The 23,136-nt window shown below is 38.6% G+C and overlaps 1 protein-coding gene across 6 annotated transcripts in view; it reads left to right on the top strand.

The window, feature by feature from the left end:
* Window positions 1-23,136, top strand: part of LYST (lysosomal trafficking regulator) — a 202,393-nt gene that overhangs the window by 143,360 nt on the left and 35,897 nt on the right. For 5 of the 6 annotated variants that reach the window (XM_059899076.1, XM_059899079.1, XM_059899078.1 and 2 more), the window contains 6 exons: window positions 267-328; window positions 1,789-1,844; window positions 3,903-4,055; window positions 8,051-8,295; window positions 12,852-12,918; window positions 14,295-14,451. In XM_059899076.1, the coding sequence (XP_059755059.1) occupies window positions 267-328; window positions 1,789-1,844; window positions 3,903-4,055; window positions 8,051-8,295; window positions 12,852-12,918; window positions 14,295-14,451 (740 nt within the window). Of the gene's footprint in view, window positions 1-266; window positions 329-1,551; window positions 1,616-1,788; window positions 1,845-3,902; window positions 4,056-8,050; window positions 8,296-12,851; window positions 12,919-14,294; window positions 14,452-23,136 lie in introns of those variants that run through there. The other variant, XM_059899080.1, reaches the window with a different exon arrangement.

Raw genomic sequence — 23,136 nt, 5'->3', positions numbered from 1 at the left:
AACATTGAAGTCTCTTTTAAATAACGGAATCCCTGTATTCTGCATAAGAGTGTTGGGATTATTCACCTTTTCTAAAAGTTTCAGCTATTTTCTCCTCTATTATAATGTCAAAAAATGAGATATTTTCATGTGGATTTTAACAAGATGTTTTATGCTTTTGAAACTCTAGTCTGCTTTGCTGAAATCTTCTATGATAAAATAAAGCTTTTACTCTCTGAAATCGGTCAAAACATTTAATCATAGTAATTTTAAATGTGTTTTGACAGAGTGAATCGAAGATGTATCAGCGTCGCACCATCTAGAGAGACAGCTGGTGAATTGTTGTTAGGTAAGTCACATTTTGCAGGTATTTACACATATTCACCCTGCCTATTTTATTCTTAGATAATTTGAAGCATTGTTTTGACACACTACCATTAAATGAGATGAACTTTCTATAACAGATAACCTCTTTCTTACAGGTTATTTTGCCTTAACACTGTATATAATGTGTATGACTCATGAATGTGAAAAATGACAATCTTATTCTCTGAAAAGCACATGAACAGCATTTTTTTATAAAATTGACTTTCTTCATGAGTATACATTTTTATATTTAATCATTCCTTTTATTATATATCAATTTTTATTTTTAAAGTAAAGAATTATTGGTATACTTACAAGCCTACTGTTTTAACAGATACCCCTATGCATATGAAATATATCCACCTTGAGAATGTTCATAATTTATATTCTCTATTGTACTTCTGAGAGAAAGGCCAAGGCTGTCGATCCATGGATAGTTAACATTTGGCGAGAAATTTTTTCCTCGAGACGTGAAGGAATACGGTTTTATCACTCTAGTCTCTATTCCCTTAAAGAACCAGTTTGTACACTGTGGGCCGGTTGTTCTCCAAGCGCGGTCCCCAAATCAGGAGCATCGGCATCACATAGGAACTTCTAAGAAATACGCATTCTCAGGCCCCAGCCCAGACCTGCTGAATCTGAAACTCTGTGGGTGGGGCCCAGCGATCTGCATTTTTATGAACCCTGCAGAGATTCTGATGCACCCTCAAATTTGAGAGTCACTGCAGTTGGCTAAAGCTATAGCCCCGAAGGCCTGACAGGCAGAGTTTCGAGCTTGCCAGGGCTGAGCCCCATGGTCACGAGGGTGGAGATGGTGCCTTTCTCCGAGCCAGCCGTGCCAGTGCTCAAGGTGACCAGCACCCACTGCAGAGCCCCAGGGAAGTTTCTACTGTGTGGATACATGACGATGACGTAGGGACATGCATTAACAACAGCCTATCAAGCAGGAAAAATTGGGGAAGTATCTTGTAAGGCCTTTTCTGCCCTATTGAGTGTTTAAGTCAGCAAAATAATTAAGGGTTCCTCTTTTGCTAGAAAATTTAGTTGATAACTTGACTTCAGTTAATGTATGACAAAATAAAGCAAAGTAATATGCTAGTAACCTAAGAAGAATACTGGTAATAATTAATAGCCTAAACCTTTTAACACGAAGTGGCAGACACTGTTAATAAACATTTTACATGTATTCTAATTTAATTCCCACAGTAACCCTGTGAAATAGAGTCCTCCCTCTTCTCTTTATAATGAGGCTAAAGTACAAAGAGGTTAAGCAACTTGCCTAAGATCTCATGGATGCTCTTCAAAAGTATTTATTGAGTATTAGGAACTCGTTCTGGGTTCTGGGATTCAAATTCAGTCCAACTGACTCCAGAGGCATGGCTTTAACCATATAAGGTAATAGTGCATATACGTTTTTAAACTCATACCAATTATTTTCTGCAGGTAAATGTGGAATGTATTTTGTGGAAGATAACGCTTCTGACACAGTTGAAAGTTCCGTGAGTAGAGGCTTAAGTTTACATTTGTATGAATCTAGACAAATTCCCAAAATGTATAAATTTAATACAACCAGAGAGCTTGTAGAACTGTTAGAGTTCATTAATTGTTGCACTCTGTGTAAATTTGTCTGAATTCCAATTTTTTTTTAAAGATAATTTTAAAAAGAAGACCATGCCATCCCCTCTGGCTCATGGTCTGATTCACAGAGCCGTGAGTATTATGAGTCATATTCTAAAGTGCTCCTGTTATTTCTGTGTATGTCCACTCGATTTCTCACTACTGTCCTCAGTAGCAACAAACTCCCTGCCACTCCCCGTTTACTATCATGTACATTTGCCTTCAAAAAGAAAGAAAAATGTTGTCTAACTGAATAACTTAAGTAATCCTGATATTCACATAGCTCAGTAGTCATGATTTTTATTCTTCTGGAAATACTGATATCAATCAGAAAATAACAAAAAAGACTCAATTCACATTTTTGTATAGAAAAGCATTTTATCCATTTGAATTCATTTACATGCCGTTAAAATATTGTTTTGAGAGCCCTGTAACAGGAGAAGTAAGGCTTTTTGTTTCAGAACTTCTAAAGCTACAAACTGCTAAGGATGTAAGTAAATAAGATTATGTATGGTTTAATGGTGAATACATATTTGATTCAAAGAAATTAATGAGTGAAAACATAAAATTTGGTTGTAAAGCAAATCATGTTAAAAAATAATTAATTTAATATAGCCCCCGAAAATTGAGTAGGCATTATTTCATGATTCATATAGCAATTACTACAGTATTTATCCCAGCTAGTAAAAATATAGTTATGTTATTTTTCAAGATGTATCTTTTCAGCAACCAAAGAATTTTAATAGTTGATACATGAACCAGCTTTTTTTCTGGATCCAAAAGGTTACATATTCCACCTGTAAAACTCTAAAAAGACCCTTGCTTTTTAATAGATTGAAGGCTTCTTCTTTTCTCTGTCCTTTTGTAGCATTTTTTCTTACTTCCTGTATGACATTTTCTATCTTGCCTTTTAAAAGTGGGTGCAAATATCTTGTTCCCCCTTTTTATCATACATAGATTTATTTTATGCAGACCACTTAGCAGAGCACCTTGCCTGTAGATGCTTAATTAATGTTTATTAACTTGAATTCATGTTGAATGTCGAAGCTAAACAGGGAGGATTTTGGTTTTAAGAATGAGAATATTATGTTTTCATTAAAATATTTTATTTACTTTGTAATATATTTCTTGTCTCTACTTCTAGAAATGAGTTGGGACCCAGTACAATAGTAAAGCACACATAGAGCAGGCCAAAGTGTCACTTCCTCCTTACAGCTGTTTTTCAAATTTCTCTTTATTTTTGACTCCTGGAGATTTCATTTCCCTTACTTTCTTGCAAGCTCAACTATACATTTAAAAGAATATTTGCTTAGTAAAAGAAATCGGTCTGAAAAGTCTACATACTGTATGATTCCAACCATATGACATTCTGGAAAAAGGAAAACAGTGGAGACAATAAAAAGATCAGTGGCTGCCAGATGGAACAGAAGGGAATTTTAGGGCAGTGAGACTAGTCTGCATGATACTATAATGGTGGATACATGTCATTAAACATTTGTCAAAACCCATTGAACTATACAACACCAAGATTAAACTATGGACTTTAGTTAAGAATAACCTATTCAATAGTGGCTCATCAGTTGTAGCACATGCACCGCGTGAGAACAAGATGTTCACAGTAGGGAAACTGAGTGCGGAGAAGCTATACATTGGAACGCCATGCTATCTGCTCAATTTTATAAACCTAAAACTGCTCTAAAAAAATACAGCCTACTAAAAAAGTTTAAAAGAAGTATATTTAAATTTTTTTCTTAGATTTTTTAATCCAGCATTTTGCAGTGTTTAGTAGTGGGAGGATTTTCAGAGAATCTTATCTGCCATTTTGCCGCAAAAGGAAGACTTTCTATTGCATTTTGATAGTTTTTAACCATCTAAAATTAAAACAATTATTTCTGTTTCATGTAGAGCAAATACTTTCATGTTATTTCCTTTGTCTTTAGAGCCTTCAGGGAGAATTGGAACCAGCATCATTTTCCTGGACATATGAAGAAATTAAAGAAGTTCACAAGCGTTGGTGGCAATTGAGAGATAATGCAGTAGAAATCTTTTTAACAAATGGCAGAACACTCCTGTTGGCATTTGATAACACCAAGGTAAATTTGCCTTTATTAATACATATACTTTTTCAAAGCGATCATGGATCAGTGTAACTACACTCATACTGATTAAATGAAGTTTTAACTTATTTAAACTTTGTTTCTGAAATCAAATAAAAATTGCCTTATTTCTTAGTACTGATTAAAGTAAATACTTAGTTATATTAGGATTATTTTTGTCCTCCAAAACTGTACTAAATTATCATTCTCCAGAGTGACAGTATCTGTAAAAAGCAAATGAACGAATGTATAACCAACCTGAAAGTAGTTTAACCTTGATAGTAGATTCCATTTTTGGCAAACCCTTTTTTGACCGCCACATCCTTTCAGCTACTATGTGTCTGCTAGCCTTTATAGAAAACCTCTTGGAAGAAACTGTGAATGCTTGCTGCTTCCAATTCCTCCCCTCCGGTTCTCTTTGGAAATGCTCCAGGCAGATCTTCTTCTCACCACTCCGCCTGTAACTTCTCTGGCTAGCATCACCAGTGACCTCCGTGTTGCTAAACCCTATGGTCATATTTCTTAGTCTTCATCTTACTTGACTCCTCAGCAGCATTTGACACAGCTGATTATTCTCTCTTTCTTTAAAGAAAGGAAAAATAAAAAACCTTCCTCACTGGGCTTCTGAGTTATCACTTTCTTAGTTCTCCTTTCAGCTCACCAGCCATTCCTCCTCAGTCTTGTTTGCAGATGCTTCCTCTGGGCATCTCGGTGCTCACTCTTCATTTTATTTTTTATTTTTTAAATTTTTTGGTCGCAGTGCACGGTTCTCAGGATCTTAGTTCCCGGACCAGGGATTGAACATCCAGGAATTGAACCCAGGCCATGGCAGTGAAAGCGCCGAGTCCTAACCACTGGAACGCTAAGGAATTCCCAGGGCTCACCCTCCAGACCTCTTCTCTTCTCATCCCATCTTGTGACTTTAAACACTATCTGTGTTATAACAATTTACAGATTTATATCACCACCAAACCTCTTCCCTGGATGCCCACTCAAATATTTAAGTTTCTACTTGGCATCTCCACTTGGGAGTCTAATTGGCATCTCAAATTTTACACGGACAAAACTGAACTTCTAATCTCCCCCGCAAAATCTCTTTGCAGTTTTCCCCATCTCAGTAAATGGCAACTCCAGTGTTTCTGATTGGCCAGGTCAAAAACCTGGGGATTATCCTCAACTCCTCTTATTCTTTCATCTACTACATCTACTCTATCAGTAAGTTCTGTTGGCTCACCCCTCAGAATACATCCAGAATCTGACTGCTTCCACTGCTACCATCCTGGTCCAAGCCACTGCCACCTCTTGCATAAATCATTACACTAGCCTCCTAACTGGCCTCCCTGCTTCCATACTCCCTCTTCTTTCAGACTGTTCTCAACACAGCAGCTGAAGTGTGTCAGATCGTGCCATTCCTCTGCTCAAAACCCTCCGACCACTTTCTGTGTCACTCCATTAAAGGCAAAGACCTTACAGTGTTGAATAATCTGGCACTTCCTTATCTCTCTGACCTTACCTTCTAACATTCTATCCTTCACTCTCTCTAATCCATCTGTGGAGACCTTGTTTACCTTGACTCTAGCAGACACACTGATGCCTCAGGGCCTTGGCACTACTGCTCCCTAGCATGCTGCCTGGAGCGCTTTTCCTCTTGGAACCACATTACTCACCCCTCACTGTTGTCAGGTTCCCTGATCAAATGTCTCCTCATCAGAGAGACGTCCCTCATTACGCTAAATAAAACGGCAACCCCTGCCTCACTGCTACCCCCAAGCATCCCTTACCTCCTTTGCTTTGCTCTGTTTTTCTCACAGCACTTAAAAGCATCCAACAGTGTCTCCCCAATAGACTATAAGGACTTTGTTTTGTTAAGTGCTTCAGCTTTAGCACCTTAAACATGCTGGTATATAGGTGCTCAATAAATATTTGTAGAATGAATAAATGTTTCCTTTTTCTTGCAGAGGTTAGTCTGCAAACTGTCATAAATTCTCTTCCACCAACCTTAGCTTCAGCAGTAGGCAACCTTCAGATTTATTTTTTTAAAATTTTTATTGGCGTATAGTTGCTTTACAATGTTGTGTTAGTTTCTACTGTACAGCAAAGTGAATCAGCTATATGTATACCTATATCCCCTCTTTTTTGGATTTCCTTCCATTTAGGTCACCACAGAGCACTGAGTAGAGTTCCCTGTGCTATACTGTAGGTTCTCATTAGTTATCTATTTTATACATAGTATCAATTGTGTTTATATGTCAATCCCAATCTCCCAATTCATCCCACCCCCACCCTTCCCCCTTGGTATCCGTACGTTTGTTCTCTACGTCTGTGTCTCTATCTCTGCTTTGTAAATAAGATCGTCTATACCAGTTTTTTCAGATTCCACATATATGCATTAATATATGATATTTGTTTTTCTCTTTCTGACTTACTTCACTCTGTATGACAGTCTCTAGGTCCATCCATGTCTCTACAAATGACCCAATTTCATTCCTTTTTATGGCTGAGTAGTATTCCATTGTATATATGTACCACATCTTCTTTATCCATTCTTCTCTTGATGGACATGTAGGTTGCTTTCATGTCCTGGCTATTGTAAATAGTGCTGCAGTGAACATTGGGGTGCATGTGTCTTTTTGAATTATGGTTTTCTCTGGGTATATGTCCAGTAGTGGGATTGCTGGGTCACATGGTAGTTCTATTTTTAGTTTTTTAAGGAACCTCCATATTGTAACCTCCAGATTTAGAATATAAGTTTAGTTTTTGTTTTTGCCTTGAACCGATTCTTTTTTTTTTAATTATCATAAAAAATACATAACATAAAAGTTGCCATCTTAACCATTTTTAAGCGTACAGTTCAGTTGTGTTAAGTGTATTCACATTGTTGTGAAACTGATCTTCAGGTTTAGGTTCTTAAACACCCTGTAATCTTGCTTATTCCATAACCAAGATCATTCTTCTCATTCACTTTTAGTCTCATCTTTGATTATCCACATCCATGGCTCACCTTCCTATGCCTAAAGCATATACACATTTAAGAGGGGTAATTCAAATTTGTTTTTAGCAAAGGCCTGGCTCGTCTGTTTTTTTCCATTTATTATCAATTATCATTTAATTGCTTTAGAAGAAATCAGAATACCTTTTTTCTGTGACAGAACTTTTGTGCCTCTCTGAAAAAAGAGTTTATATACTAGTTTTCAATCAGTAGTGAAAATCAAGTATTCTGTTTTACATAGGATAGTTTATTTCATTCTCAGGAAATAAATATTATTACCCTCATACTACAGGTATGATAACTGTAACACAAAGAGTTTAAGCAAGAAAAAAGACCAGTTCTGTCTGTCAGAAAACTATGCTCTTTCTACTACATCATGTTGCATTTATTTAGATGAAGACTCTTCATTTTCCTTTATTGATTTTTTTTCTTAGGGTCTGTATATAAGTGACTTCTCTATACAGACTTCTTAGTTTCTTACTGATTTCTCCAGCTGCAAAACATAGTGGTTAAGAGCCACAAGTGAATGAATATAAAAAAAAAAGAAATAGACTCATAGATATGGAGAACAAACTAGTGGTACCAGTGGGGAGAGAGAAGGGGGAGGAGCAAGATAAGGGAAGAGGATTAAGAGGTACAAACTATTTTGTACAAAATAAATAAGTTACAAGGGTATATGGTACAGCACAAGGAATGAAGCCAACATTTTATAACAACTTTAAATGGAGAATAATTTATAAAAAAATTGAAGCACTATGTTGTACACCTAAAACTAATATAATATTGTTAATCAACTACACTTCAATAAATAAATAAATAGCCCAACCTTTGGAGGAAGACGTGGATTTGAATCTCAGTTCCCGACCAGTCAATGTTATTGGGCAAAAAGTATTTTCTTGGAGGACTTGAGATTAGTAACATGCCTATAATGTCATGGATTCTTTGGAGGAAAATGTCAAACCTAAAAATAAAATCTGGGTTTTTTTCTCTCCTTCCCTTATAGGTTCGTGACGATGTGTACCACAGTATACTAACAAATAACCTCCCTAATCTTCTGGAATATGGCAATATCACTGCTCTGACAAATTTATGGTATACTGGACAAATTACCAATTTTGAATATTTGACTCACTTAAACAAACATGCCGGCCGATCCTTTAATGATCTCATGCAGTATCCAGTGTTCCCGTTTATCCTAGCTGACTACGTTAGTGAGACCCTTGACCTCAGCGATCCATCAGTGTACAGGTAACTAAAGACATCATCACTTTTTGGCTTTGTCAATATGCTGTATTTATTTTACTGAAGTTCTTATTGTGAGAATTTTCAAACATGCACAAAAATAGAATGAATGTATAATGAGCCCCATATGACCATGACCCCAGCTCAACAATTATCAAGATTTTTGCCAAACTTACGTCATCTTTTTTTTTTCTTCTTAAGATGAACCACACAAATCTTTTATGTCATTCGTATGATCTTTAGTACACATCTCTTAAGAAAAAAGTGGAACATTTTCTTTCATAACCTCAGTGCCGTTATCATATCTAAGAAAATCAACAGTAATTTCATGGTATCATCTAATATCCAGTCTGTTTTCAAATGTCCCCTGATTACATCAGAGGTGTCTTTCTATAGTTGATTTGTTTGAGTCAGGCCCACTGTCACCTTTGGTTGCTTTGTGTCTAAAGACATAACATCTAGAACAGCCCTTATTTTTCTGTATGTATTTTTCTCTTTCTTTCTTCCTAACATTGACTTGTTTTTAAAACAAAAATAAGTCATTTATCTTGTAGGATGTCCCCCATTCCATATTAGCATTTAGCTTTTTCCTCTAGCCTCTGTACTTCCTAGAGACTGCAAATTACTTCTAAAGGCTTGCTTAGATTCAGATTCAACTTTTTTTGGCAAGAATCCTCTAGAGGAGATGGTGTGGACTTTATATTGCCCCATATCAGGAGGCCTGTGATATCCCACTCTAAGGATGCTCAGGCTGGTCCGTGGGTTCAGCCTCCCGTTGAACTTGTTTCTTTCACTGATGATTATTGTTCAAGTCTATTATTTCACTAGGGGTTACAGAATGGTGATTTCCTATTCTCTCATTTCTTCTGCATTTATTAGAAGAAAACACACAAGATGAGCCCACGATATTTTGTTGTGTCAGAGAGCAAGGAAATTACTATAGTCTTGTCAGAAGGACTCGGGAGCCATATTTGCACACCATGTTCATTGCAGCTTTATTCGCAGTGGCCAGGAGGTGGAGGCAGCCCAGGTGTCTGTCTGTGGATCAATGGATGGGGAAAATGAGGTGCATACATACAGAGGAATATTATTCAACCTTAAGAAGGAGGGAAGTCCTGTCACATGGATGAGCCCTGGGGACGTTGTGCTAAATGGAATGAGCCAGCCACAGAAGACAAATACTGTGTGATTCCTCTTCATGAGTTGTCTAGGGCAGTCAACTCAGAGAGACAGAGTGGAATGGTGGGTGTGGGCGACAGGAGGAGAGGGGGTGGATATAGGGGGTTGTTGCTCAGCAGGTGTAGAGTTTCAACTTTACAAAATGAAAGAGTTTTAGAGACCTATTGCACAACAATGTGGATATTGTTAACACCACTGAACTAGGTACTTGAGGATGGTTAGGATGGTAAGTTTTGTGATGTGCGTTTTTTTTTACCACAGTTACAAAAAATAAAAGACTTAGGAGCCAACTTGAAGTGGCTCTCACTGCCAAAGATAGGACAATCTGAGCATCAGAAAGAATAATGACTACAGTTGATTGAACACATTTGAATTTAAATAATACTTAAGTTAACAATGGCACTTTTTAAAGGCCCCCAAAACAAAGCAAAACTAAACTCACTGGTCACTGTTGGGTAGGGCACCAATTCCTTGCTTTTGAAATTTGACAACTAAGGAAAAGAATTAAGCTTTTATCCTGCCGTTCCTGAATGAGTTGCCTTTTAGAGTAACCAAATAGCCCTAGTTGATGAGGAAATATTCTGTTTCTTTAGTTTTAAATAACATTATCTGGCTAGGATCAAAAAGTCAAGAAATAACAACTGTTGGCGAGGATATAGAGAAAAGAGACCCTGTGTACTGTTGGTGGGAATGTAAATTGGTGCAGCCACTGTGGAGAACAATATGGAGGTTCCTTAAAAAACTAAAAATAGATCTGTCATATGATCCAGCCATTCTACTTCTGGGTATTTATCCAGAGGAAATGAAAACACTAACTTGAAAAGATATCTGCACCCCCATGTTCACTGCAGCATTATTTATAGTAGCCAAGATACAGAAACAACCTAAGTGTCCATCTGTGGATGAATGGATACATAAAATGTCACACACACACGATGGGATACTATTTATCCATAAAAGAGAATGAAATCTTGTGACAGCATGGATGGACCTTGAGGGCATTATGCTAAGTGAAACAAGTCAGTCAAAGACAAATACCATACAAATAAGTATGATCTCACTTGTATGTGGAATCTAAAAATAAAAACAAAACAAAAACGGAACAAACAGAAAACCTCATTGATACAGAGAACAGATCGGTGGTTGCCAGAAGCATTGGGGGGGTGGGATTGTGGCAAAATAGGTGAAGGGAGTCAAAAGGTACAGACTGCCAGTTATGAAATGAGCCCTGGGATGCAACGCACAGCGCGATGACCTTAGCTAATAACACTGCATTACATGATTGAAAGTTGCTGAGAGAGTAAATCTTAAAAGTTCTCAGCACAACAAGAAAAGTCCTGTAACTACGTGTGGTGATGGCTGGTACCTAGACTTACTGTGGTGATCATTTTGTAATATTGAACATATAAATATCGAATCGTTATGTTGGACACCTGAAACTAATATAGTGTTATATGTCCGTTACACTTCAATTAAAAAATTATCTATGTAGTTTAAAGAAAAATTGACTGCCAATATACTACTTAGTGTATTAGAATATTTTAATTATAACTGCTGAATAGTTAGGCCTAGTCTGAACTAGGCCTAGTTCAGACAGTTTTCAAGAAATCAGATTCAATTTAATGTATTTGTCAATTTAAAAATGAGCAAATGGCACATTATTTAGCTTTTAGACATTTTTATACACTGCTAATGTACATTAAAATTTTTACACTACTGAGGGCTTCCCTGGTAGCGCAGTGGTTAAGAATCCGCCTGCCAATGCAGGGGACACGGGTTCAAGCCGTGGTCCGGGAAGATCCCACATGCTGTGGAGCAACTAAGCCCGTGCACCACAACTACTGAGCCCATGCGCCACAACTACTGAGCCTGCGCTCTAGAGCCCGCAAGGCACAACTACTGAAGCCCGCATGTCTAGAGCCCGTGCTCCGCAATAAGAGAAGCCACCGCAATGAGAAGCCCGCACACCGTAACAAAGAGTAGCCCCCGCTCAACGTAACTAGAGAAAGCCCACGCGCAGTAACAAAGACCCAAAACAGCCAAAAATAAATAAATAAATAAATTTATATTTTTAAAAAAAAGAATGATATTGTAGAAATGTATATTATGGGGGAGGGGGAGATTTTTATTTAAAAAGTAATTATACATACACAAATAAGGAGAGAGCATCTGGAAAGGTATGTACCCTTCCAGATATATTGTGAGTAGTAGTACTGTGGTTGATTTTTGGTTTATTCTATTCGCTCATCAGTAACTTCTGATTTTCCAACCACAACAGTATTACCTGTGTTCCAAAAAACTACTTACACTGTTTAGAAAAAAATTGCATGCCAGGATCTTGAATATGATTTCTCCTATATTGAGGTGAATTTGTATCTATGCTATAAAACTGTCTTTACTTTTTAACAAAGTTTTTAGGATTATCAAAGTCTCAAAAATGAAATTAATGTGTTTGCTATCACTAATTTTAATATCCCTAGGAAATAATTTTCCCAAAAAATAGATATATCAGCATCTGGCTAAGCAGACCTGGTTTGACTTAACTGAAACTTGAGCAAATCTTGATGTTGATCTCGTTGTGGTGCCAGATGTTGAAACTCCAGGTGGTCCCATCCCGGTGCCAGACCAGATGGCACCTCCGCCGGAGAAGCCTGCCCTTCCTCGTTGGATCTTGTTCTCTTGCTCTTTCCTGGGCCTCACAGAGATGCTGCTTGACTCTGTAGCTTGTGAAAGTGGAGATTCATCCTTGAGTTCTCTTCCCTCCCTGATACAGTGTGAACACCAGCACAGACATGCACACGCGTGCACACGTTTGCTACACTGTGCACATGGTGTCAGTCACTCTCCGCGAATTAGCTAACAAAATGTTTCTGTCAGTACTCGCACTCCAGATCTCAGGGTGGTCATTTTAAGCATGTGTTGTTTCTTCAGTTTTCACTAACCTAGTAATTACATAACATCTCCTCATGATCATATCTCCTGTCCAAACTGCCCTTCACTCTTCCTTGCCGAGCTGGGTATAGAATCTGGAAATGGGGGCAGGAACTTCCAGGGCTTGGTAGGAATCAGCTGCCATGGGCAGCATCAGTTATGATTTGGAGGAAGTAGAGGAACCAGAGAAGGGAGGGAGAACAGCAGCTCTTCTTGTGTAGGTTACTCATAAGTCAGGAATTCCTAATAATGGTACGCATCTGTTTAGAAAAATTCTATCTTCATAGGTTATGAAATCATAATTGTGACTTAATTGCAAAGCAACATGTGTAAGCGCTAAACCAAGGGCTGAGTATTTTGTTGACCACTTACTTACTTGTAAACATCTAAGGCAGCTTAATCCTGACAGTATCAGCATACTTCGATGTTTTCCATCATCTCTTCCTTTGTAGAAATCTCTCCAAGCCCATAGCTGTGCAGTACAAAGAAAAAGAAGATCGTTACGTGGACACATACAAGGTAGGTTTAGTTTTTCCTCATGTATTTTGATAAGTAAAAACTGGATTTTTGTTTTACAGACTGTTTTACCTAATTTTAAACGTATAGTATTGATTTTTCTGTTTCCCACTTCCTTGTGCTTTGATTGACAGACAACTGGAAATCATCATGTGATTTTAAATATTATTCTCTGTCTTAATTCTCTGAAAGCACTTTGCCCAGAAAAAGAAATACACTTACTGTTACATAAATTGGAAGCTCATAATCCGTTGCAATGTTCAAATATATAAATAATTATATTCCTTATAAAAATCACAAAGATTTCCAGGGACCTGCTATTTGTATCCCCTAGTGTTATATATAATAATATCAATATATTTATACTGTACCATAATCCCTTATTATTCATCTCAGCAAATTGTGCACAGGTTTATGAACAAAAAATACTGGATTGTAAAGTTTAAAAATAGAAATTAATTACCCATTTCTGTGAAATTAATATTAATGGAATCCTGCTGGAGATTTTTAAAAACCCATTAGTCATATGTTACATTCTTCACAACAGTATCAAGGTAGGAGCAGCTGAAGCAGTTTTCTCATATTCACCACGTTATCTTATGTCAAAGTTCCAGAAAGGTCCATCCAAGCATTTTATAACTGTCAATGCTTGATTCTTCTGCAGCTAAAAATGCAGCAGTGCTATGGGAATCCAAGAGAAGTGACTCCAGAAAATTCACTGTCACCTGACTTTGTTATTAGAGACAGAAGCTACAGGAGATGAAAATAGTGACAGATATTAAAAATTTGGTTGAGCTTCTTACTTTATGATGGGAAGACAGGAGTAGTTGAAAAATCACCACAGTCTTCGTTATTTCTGTGTAACTCCACTGCAAAACAGCTATAACATGTTATATTAAAGAATTCCAATAATATGATACAGGTTTTACATTTCTATTGCAGTTCCTCTGCTAGAGAAGCATTTCTCTAAAGAATGTAGCATTACAGCTTGAAACCCTCTTAAGACACAGACATCTCTAGTGAGAGTGGCAGCTCTTATTTATTGAGCCCTTGATCAGTTGAGATATATTAGATATATATTATCTAAACTGATATTATTATCAGTTTAGATTTACGTATTAGTTGGGAGCCAGGGGGCTGGGAGGTGGGGTACAGAACAGGTGGGTTCTCTATGAGCAAATGAGAGGGTGAACGTGCACACGGTGCGTGGTCAGGCCTTAGTGGGGCACCAGACCCCCGGACACTCAGGAGGGCCGAGGGCAAGCCATGGAGAATGGCATCTAACGGGCAGCAGAGAAGGATGGGAAAGAAGACAAGTGAGGCGGCTCCAGCTCTGCCTGGAGCTCACTGTCACGAGTTCTGGTCCCTGTGTCCTTCAGTACCTGGAGGAGGAGTACCACAAAGGAGCCCGGGAAGACGACCCGATGCCGCCGGTGCAGCCCTACCACTACGGTTCCCACTACTCCAACAGCGGCACCGTGCTCCACTTCCTGGTCAGGATGCCTCCGTTCACAAAGATGTTTTTAGCCTATCAAGGTAAGGGTTGTTTCATAACTACCTCAAAGGTCAGATTGGTCATCGGGGATAAAACACTTGACTGACGTCCTGAGAACATACTGAAACTAATCAAACCATAGGAAAAAGAATTGTATATATTCCCGCAACAAAATTCTCTTCAAGAAACCAGCAGTGGTACTAGGAGGACGTGGAATTCGTGTCTCCGCACAACTAGGGCACCTACCAGGCCCCAGTGGGGGACTGCGGACACCTAAGGGGACGGGAGGAACCCCCAGCGACCGGGTAGGACGTGGGGTGCAGGGGGAGTGAAGGGGGAGGAGAAGTGGAGGCGGGACGGGACTGGTGCCCCTGAGGGGAAGGGATCCCAGACCCGAAGGGGGAAATTGGGGAACCACTGGGAGGGCAGAGGATCAAAAGGGAGCATGGCCAGGTTTCCCCTGCCCACTTGGACCCCCAGGAACCTACTGAGATCTCAGGCTTGATCCTCTGCCCAGTGAGGCCCCCTCCAGCCGCGCGGGTCCTGAGGGAGTGGGAGGGAGGGAAGGGGGAGCAAAAGTAAAGGCTGGATCTCCGGGACCGGCACCCCTGAGGGGCGGCTGGGGGAGGGGAGGAGTGCCTACACCCAGCGGGACCCACACACGGTGAGGGGTCCGGAGGTGACGGGGGAGGCCCTGGGGCACATGGTGGGGGAGGGGCACGAAGGAACGGAGGGGAACGGGGCCAGCGCTTTCCCTGTCCACTCAGGCACCAGGGGAGCCTGTTGGGCTCCAGGGCCTAATCCTCTGCCCTCAGAGCCTCCCTCCTGCCGGGCAGAGCCCAAGCACCGCCCCTGCCCCCCACCCGGGGCCCCACCTCTGCACTCGGAGACCCCCTCCAACGTGCTGGGCCTAAACCCCACCCACACACCCTCAGGCAGGGCCTTACCTCCAAACCCCGGAACTCCACACTCCAGAGACCCTTCTTTCCACGCGCTGCCTCTCCCCTTGTGCAGGTCCTAAGCAGAGGCCCCGCCCCACACTTGAATGTCGCCCCACCTAGGCCCCGCCCCACGATGAAACGTCACCCGCCTAGGTCCTGTGCCACGCTGAACCCCGCCTTTGCCTAAGTTCCACCCCTCTCCTAAACCCCACCCCTATAGCCAACAGTTTTGTTTTTTTTTTCCTCTTTTAGATTGGGGTTCTGTTTTGTTGATTCATTGTTGTTGATTCTTTTATATTTTTATTTTTCCTAAATCTTTTATTTTTCTAATTTTATTTTATTCTTTATACTTTGTTATCATTCTCTCCTTTTAGCTTATTCCCACCCCCCCCCCTTTTTTTTTCTTTTTCTTGTTGTGGTTTTATTTTGCCTTGTTGCAGTTGATTCAATTATAGTTTTATTTTTCCTGATATATTTTTTATCTTTCTACTTTTATTTTGTATTTTATTCTTTGATATTGTACTGCTCTTTTTTTTCTTTCTTTCTTTCTTTTTTTTTTTTTTTCACTGTGCCACAAAGCTTGCGGGATCTTGGTTCCCAGGCCGGAGGTCAGGCCCGAGCTCCTGTGGTAGCCACAGGACTAACAGAGAACCTCAGACCCCAGGGAATATTAATCAGAGTGAGGCCTCCCAGAAGTCCTCATCTCATCACCAAGACACAGCTCTATCCAACGGCCTGCAAACTCCAGTGCTGGACGTCTCAGGCCAAACAACCAGTAAGACAGGAATACAGCACCACCCATCAAAAAAAAAAAAGAAAAAGAAAAAGAAATAAACGACAAAAAAATATGTTACAGACAAAGGAGCAAGGTAAAAACCTACAAGACCAAATAAATGAGGACAAAATAGGCAACCTACCTGAAAAAGAATTCAGAGTAATGGTAGTAAAGATGATCCAAAATCTCAGAAACAGAATAGAGAAAATACAAGAAACATTTAACAAGGATGTAGAAGAACTAAAGGGCAAACAAATGGTGATGAACAACACAATTACTGAAATTAAAAATAACTCTACAAGGAATCAATAGCAGAATAACTGAGGCAGAAGAACAGATAAGTGAGCTGGAAGATAAAATGGTGGAAATAACTGCCAGGGAGCAGAATAAAGAAAAAAGAATGGAAAGAATTGAGGACAGTCTCAGAGACCTCTGGGACAACATTAAACGCACCAACATTCAAATTATAGGGGTCCCAGAAGAAGAAGAGAAAAAGAAAGGGTCTGAGAAAATATTTGAAGAGATTATAGTCAAAAACTTCCCTAACATGGGAAAGGAAATAGTCAGTCAAGTCCAGGAAGCACAGAGAGTACCGTACAGGATAAACCCAAAGAGAAACACACCGAGACATATATTAATCAAACTATCAAAAATTAAATACAAAGAAAAAATATTAAAAGCAGCAAGGGAAAAGCAACAAATAACATACAAACAAGGGAATCCCCATAAGGTTAACAGCTGATCTTTCAGCAGAAACTCTGCAAGCCAGAAGGGAGTGGCAGGACATAGTTAAAGTTATGAAAGGGAAAAACCTACAACCAAGATTAGTCTACCTGGCAAGGATCTCATTCAGATTCGATGGAGAAATTAAAACCTTTACAGACAACAAAAGTTAAGAGAATTCAGCACCACCAAACCAGCTTTACAACAAATGCTAAAGGGACTTATCTAGGCAGGAAACACAAGAGAAGGAAAAGACCTACAAAAACAAACCCAAAACGATTAAGAAAATGGAGCATACATATCAATAACTACCTTAAATGTAAATGGATTAAATGCTCCAACCAAAAGACATATGCTATTATTCAACATAGTTTTGGAAGTTTTAGCCACAGCAATCAGAGAAGAAAAAGAAATAAAAGGAATCCAAATTGGAAAAGAAGAGGTAAAACTGTCACTGTTTGCAGATGACATGATACTATACATAGAAAATCCTAAAGATGCTTCCAGAAAACTACTAGAGCTAATCAATGAATTTAGTAAAGTAGCAGGATACAAAATTAATGCACAGAAATGTCTTGCATTCCTATACACTAATGATGAAAAATCTGAAAGAGAAATTAAGGAAACACTCCCATTTACCACTGCAACAAAAAGAGTAAAATACCTGGGAAGAAACCTACCACAGGAGCACCTCAATACGTAAGGCAAATGCTAACAGCCATAAAAGGGGAAATCGACAGTAACACAATCATAGTAGGGGACTTTAACACCCTGCTTTCACCAATGGACAGAGCATCCAAAATGAAAATAAATAAGGAAACACAAGCTTTAAATGACATATTAAACAAGAATGACTTAATTGATATTTATAGGACATTCCATCCAAAAACAACAGAATACACTTTCTTCTCAAGTGCTCACGGGACATTCTCCAGGATAGACCATATCTTGGGTCACAAATCAAGCCTTGGTAAATTTCAGACAATTGAAATTATATCAAGTATCTTTTCCTACCACAATGCTATGAGACTAGATATCAATTACAGGAAAAAAACTGTAAAAAATACAAACACATGGAGACTAAACAATACACTACTAAATAACCAAGAGATCGCTGAAGAAATCAAAAAATACCTAGAAGCAAATGACAATGAAAACACGACGACCCAAAACCTCTGGGATGCAGTAAAAGCAGTTCTAAGAGGGAAGGTTATAGTAATACAATACTACCTCAAGAAACCAGAAAAATCTCAAGTAAACAACCTAACCTTACATCTAAGGCAATTAGAGAAAGAATAACAAAAAAAACCCCAAAGTTAGCAGAAAGAAAGAAATCAAAGATCAGATCAGAAATAAATGAAAAAGAACTGAAGGAAACAATAGCAAAGTTCAATAAAACTAAAAGCTGGTTCTTTGATAAGATAAACAAAATTGATAACCATTAGCCAGACTCATCAAGAAAAAAAGGGAGAAGACTCAAACCAAATTAGAAATGAAAAAGGAGAAGTAACAACTGACACTGCGGAAGTACAAAGGAATCATGAGAGATTACTACAAGCAACTCTATGCCAATAAAATGGACAACCTGGAAGAAATGGACAAATTCTTAGAAAAGGACAACCTTCCGAGACTGAACCAGGAAGAAATGGAAAATATAAACAGACCAATCACAAGCACTGAAATTGAAACTGATTAAACATCTTCCAACAAACAAAAGCCCAGGACCAGATGGCTTCACAGGCGAATTCTATCAAACATTTAGAGAAAAGCTAACACCTGTCATTCTCAAACTCTTCCAAAATATAGCAGAGGGAGGAACACTCCCCAGCTCATTCTACAAGGCCACCATCACCCTGATACCAAAACCAGACAAAGATGTCACAAAGAAAGAAAACTACAGGCCAATATCACTGATGAACATAGATGCAAAAATCCTCAACAAAATACTAGCAAACAGAATCCAACAGCACATTAAAAGGATCATACACCATGATCAAGTGGGGTTTATCCCAGGAATGCAAGGATTCTTCAGTATACGCAAATCAATCAATGTGATACACCATATTAACAAATTGAAGGATAAAAACCATATCATCATCTCAATAGATGCAGAAAAAGCTTTTGACAAAATTCAACACCCATTTATGATAATAACTCTCCAGAAAGTAGGCATAGAGGGAACTTACCTCAACATAATAAAGGTCATATATGACAAACCCACAGCCAACATCATTCTCAATGGTGAAAGACTGAAATCATTTCCTCTAAAATCAGGAACAAGAAAAGGTTGCCCTCTCTCACCGCTATTATTCAACATAGTTTTGGAAGTTTTAGCCACAGCAATGAGAGAAGAAAAAGAAATAAAAGGAATCCAAATTGGAAAAGAAGAGGTAAAACTGTCACTGTTTGCAGATGACATGATACTATACATAGAGAATCCTAAAGATGCTACCAGAAAACTACTAGAGCTAATCAATGAATTTAGTAAAGTAGCAGGATACAAAATTGATGCACAGAAATCTCTTGCATTCCTATTCACTAATGATGAAAAGTCTGAAAGAGGAATTAAGGAAACACTCCCATTTACCATTGCAACAAAAAGAATAAAATACCGAGGAATAAACCTACCTAAGGAGGCAAAAGACCTGTATGAAGAAAACTATAAAACACTGATGAAAGAAATTAAAGATGATACAAACAGATGCAGAGAAATTCTTGGATTGGAAGAATCAACATTGTGAAAATGACTGTACTACCCAAAGCAATCTACAGATTCAGTGCAATCCCTATTAAACTACCAATAGCATTTTTCACAGAACTACAACAAAAAAACTGCACAATTTGTAAGGAGACACAAAAGACCCCAAACAGCCAAAGCAGTCTTGAGAAAGAAAAACGAAGCTGGAGGAATCAGGCTCCCGGACTTCAGACTATACTACAAAGCTACAGTAATCAAGACAGTATGGTACTGCACAAAAACAGAAATATAGATCAGTGGAACAGGATAGAAAGCCCAGAGATAAACCCACGCAGATATGGTCACCTTATCTTTGATAAAGGAGGCAAGAGTATACAATGGAGAAAAGACAGCCTCTTCAATAAGTGGTGCTGGGAAAACTGGACAGCTACATGTAAAAGAATGAAATTAGAACACTCCCTAACACCATACACAAAAATAAACTCAAAATGGATTAAAGACCTAAATGTAAGGCCAGACACTATAAAACTCTTAGAGGAAAACATAGGCAGAACACTCTATGACATAAATCACAGCAAGATCCTTTTCGACCCACCTCCTAGAGAAATAGAAGTAAAAACAAAAATAAACAAATGGGACCTAATGAAACTTAAAAGCTTTTGCACAGCAAAGGAAACCATAAACAAGATGAAAAGACAACCCTCAGAATGGGAGAAAATATTTGCAAATGAAGCAACTGACAAAGGATTAATCTCCAAAATTTACAAGCAGCTCATGCAGCTCAATATCAAAAAAACAAACAACCCAATCCAAAAATGGACGGAAGACCTAAACAGACATTTCTCCAAAGAAGATATACAGATTGCCAACAAACACATGAGAGGATGCTCAACATCACTAATCATTAGAGAAATGCAAATCAAAACCACAATGAGGTATCACCTCACACCAGTCAGAATGGCCATCATCAAAAAATCTGCAAACAATAAATGCTGGAGAGGGTGTGGAGAAAAGGGAACCCTCTTGCTCTGTTGGTGGGAATGTAAATTGATACAGCCACTATGGAGAACAGTATAGAGGTTCCTTAAGAAACTAAAAATAGAACTACCATATGACCCAGCAATCCCACTACTGGGCATATACCCTGAGAAAACCATAATTCAAAAAGAGTCATGTACCACCATGTTCATTGCAGCACTATTTACAATAGCCAGGACATGGAAGCAACCTAAGTGTCCATTGACAGGTGAATGGATAAAGAAGATGTGGCACATATATACAATGGAATATTACTCAGCCATAAAAAGAAACGAAATCGAGTTATTCGTAGTGAGGTGGATGGACCTAGAGTCTGTCATACAGAGTGAAGTAAAGCAGAAAGAGAAAAACAAATACCATATACTAACACATATATATGGAATCTAAAAAAAAAAAAGAAAAGAAAAATGGTTATGAAGAACCAAGGGGCAGGACAGGAATAAAGACACAGATGTAGAGAATGGACTTGAGGACACGGGGAGGGGGAAGGGTAAGCCAGAATGAAGTGAGAGAGTGACATGGACATATATACACTACCAAATGTAAAATAGATAGCTAGTGGGAAGCAGCCGCATAGCACAGGGAGATCAGCTCAGTGCTTTGTGACCACCTAGAGGGGTGGGATAGGGAGGGTGGGAGGGAGGAGATATGGGGATATATGTATACATATAGCTGACTCACTTTGTTATACAGCAGAAACTAACACAACATTGTAAAGCAATTATACTCCAATAATGATGTTAGAAAAAAAAAAAGAAACCAGCAGTAAGCCACATGATCTTGCTAATGTCTTACATTTTAGCTTCACATTGAACATGTCTAAGTTTATAAAAGTGCAATTCACTTTTTAAAAATTAATGTCATTCATATAGTGTAAAATTTACCCTTTTTACCCTTTTAAAGTGTATGCAATTCACTTTTTTAAAATGTTCAACTTAATAATTATTTGAGATCACCTAAGTTATCTTTGGCCCCTAAAGGGGAATATGTTATTGTCAGTTGTTCTGACAATTGAGTGAGTTGTAAGTGGTTATAGGAGAGCCACACTGCCACCTTCACCATAGTAACTGTCTAGTTAATCTTCTACCTCGGCATTTTCAGTGGCAGCCCTCAGGCCTGAGGATGACCTAGATAGAGACGAAGTTACTGCTTTGCGTGCAAACAGGGACACACTCACGTATCAGTTTCCAGTGAGAACCGTGGTACTAGTCCTGTAGTTGTTCCTCCTGGTGCCCAGAATCATTTATGGAATCATTATCCGTTCATTTACTCAACCCTTCTTGAACTTCTGTATATATTTATACTCATATGCAGCCTCTTGGAGGAATGAATTTTATAGACTGTAGACTACTTGGTCTATAAAAGGGGCTTTCTTATATTTGTCCCTCTGTCTGTACACAAAACAAATGTTCTGTATGACAGCTGTTCAAATATTTGAACATTACTGCCCTGTCCCCCCTTCTCCTCTCACTCTTGTTTATTCCCAGGCTAATTATCCTTAGTTAATTTGACATCCAGTTGAGAGCCTCCTATATGCAAGGCCTTATCCCAGCTGCTGCAAGGAATACAAAAATAAGACAGTTCTGTACTTAGTAAAGCGTTTAAAAACTCATATTTAAGCTGTGTTTGCTCTGGTTTCCAAACCTGTCACTGCTCTGCTCATCTTTCTGGAGATGTTCTGATTTGTGAATGCTCTTATTAAAAAGGTGGCAGTCAGAATAAAAAAGAATATTTCAGATGTGGTTTGGGATGACTGCAGTGTATAACAGAACTGTTACTGCCCTCTGGTTCTTTTCATGTAGCCCAAGGATATAGTAATACAAAACTCCCAATCAGCTATTATGCTAGGTTTTCCTCATTGTGTATTTAAGAATGATTAAAAAAAAAAAAAGACAACAGGGACAACCTAAGTCCCCATTCAGTTTCTTCTGATTAATTTTAAATGATGTGTGATGGCTTTTTAATTTATTTCTAGACTTCTCATTTAGTCCAGGGTTTCTCACCTTGGCACTGTAGTCATTTTGAGCTACATAATTCTTTGTTATGGTGACTGTCCTGTGCATTGTAGGACGTTTAGCAGTATCCCTGGCCCCTACCTACTAGATGCTAGTGGCATCCCCTCCCACCCAGCCGTGAGAACCACAAATGTCTCTAGGCATTGCCAAGTGTCCCCCGGGGGACAAAAGTGCTAGGTTAACAACTACCAGTTGAGTTCATACATGTTCTAAATTATAGGAAATGTAGTACACTTTTTTTTTTATTAAGAAACTGCAGAGAATTTAGAAATCCAAACAGAAACCTCAGTGTGCTTCTCCTGTTCCACAGTTCTGTAGTCTCTACTGTAGATGCTGTGATTCCATCATAGCCTCACAGAACTGCCTTTTAATTTTTCTGGATTCCACTTAGATTAATAACTTTTTCTCCTGCGTGAGTTAGTAAATATTTCTTTAAGTGGCCCTCCCTACTTTCTGAGAAAAAAAGAAAGATTTATAAACCTAATTTCTCCCCAGATTTTATTTAGTGCCCAGCCAATGCTGACTCAACAGAACAG

This window comes from Balaenoptera ricei, chromosome 16 (assembly GCF_028023285.1).
Source record: "Balaenoptera ricei isolate mBalRic1 chromosome 16, mBalRic1.hap2, whole genome shotgun sequence".
In the NCBI taxonomy this organism is placed as follows: Eukaryota; Metazoa; Chordata; class Mammalia; order Artiodactyla; family Balaenopteridae; genus Balaenoptera; species Balaenoptera ricei.
This window is presented reverse-complemented; position numbering and strand designations above follow the sequence as displayed.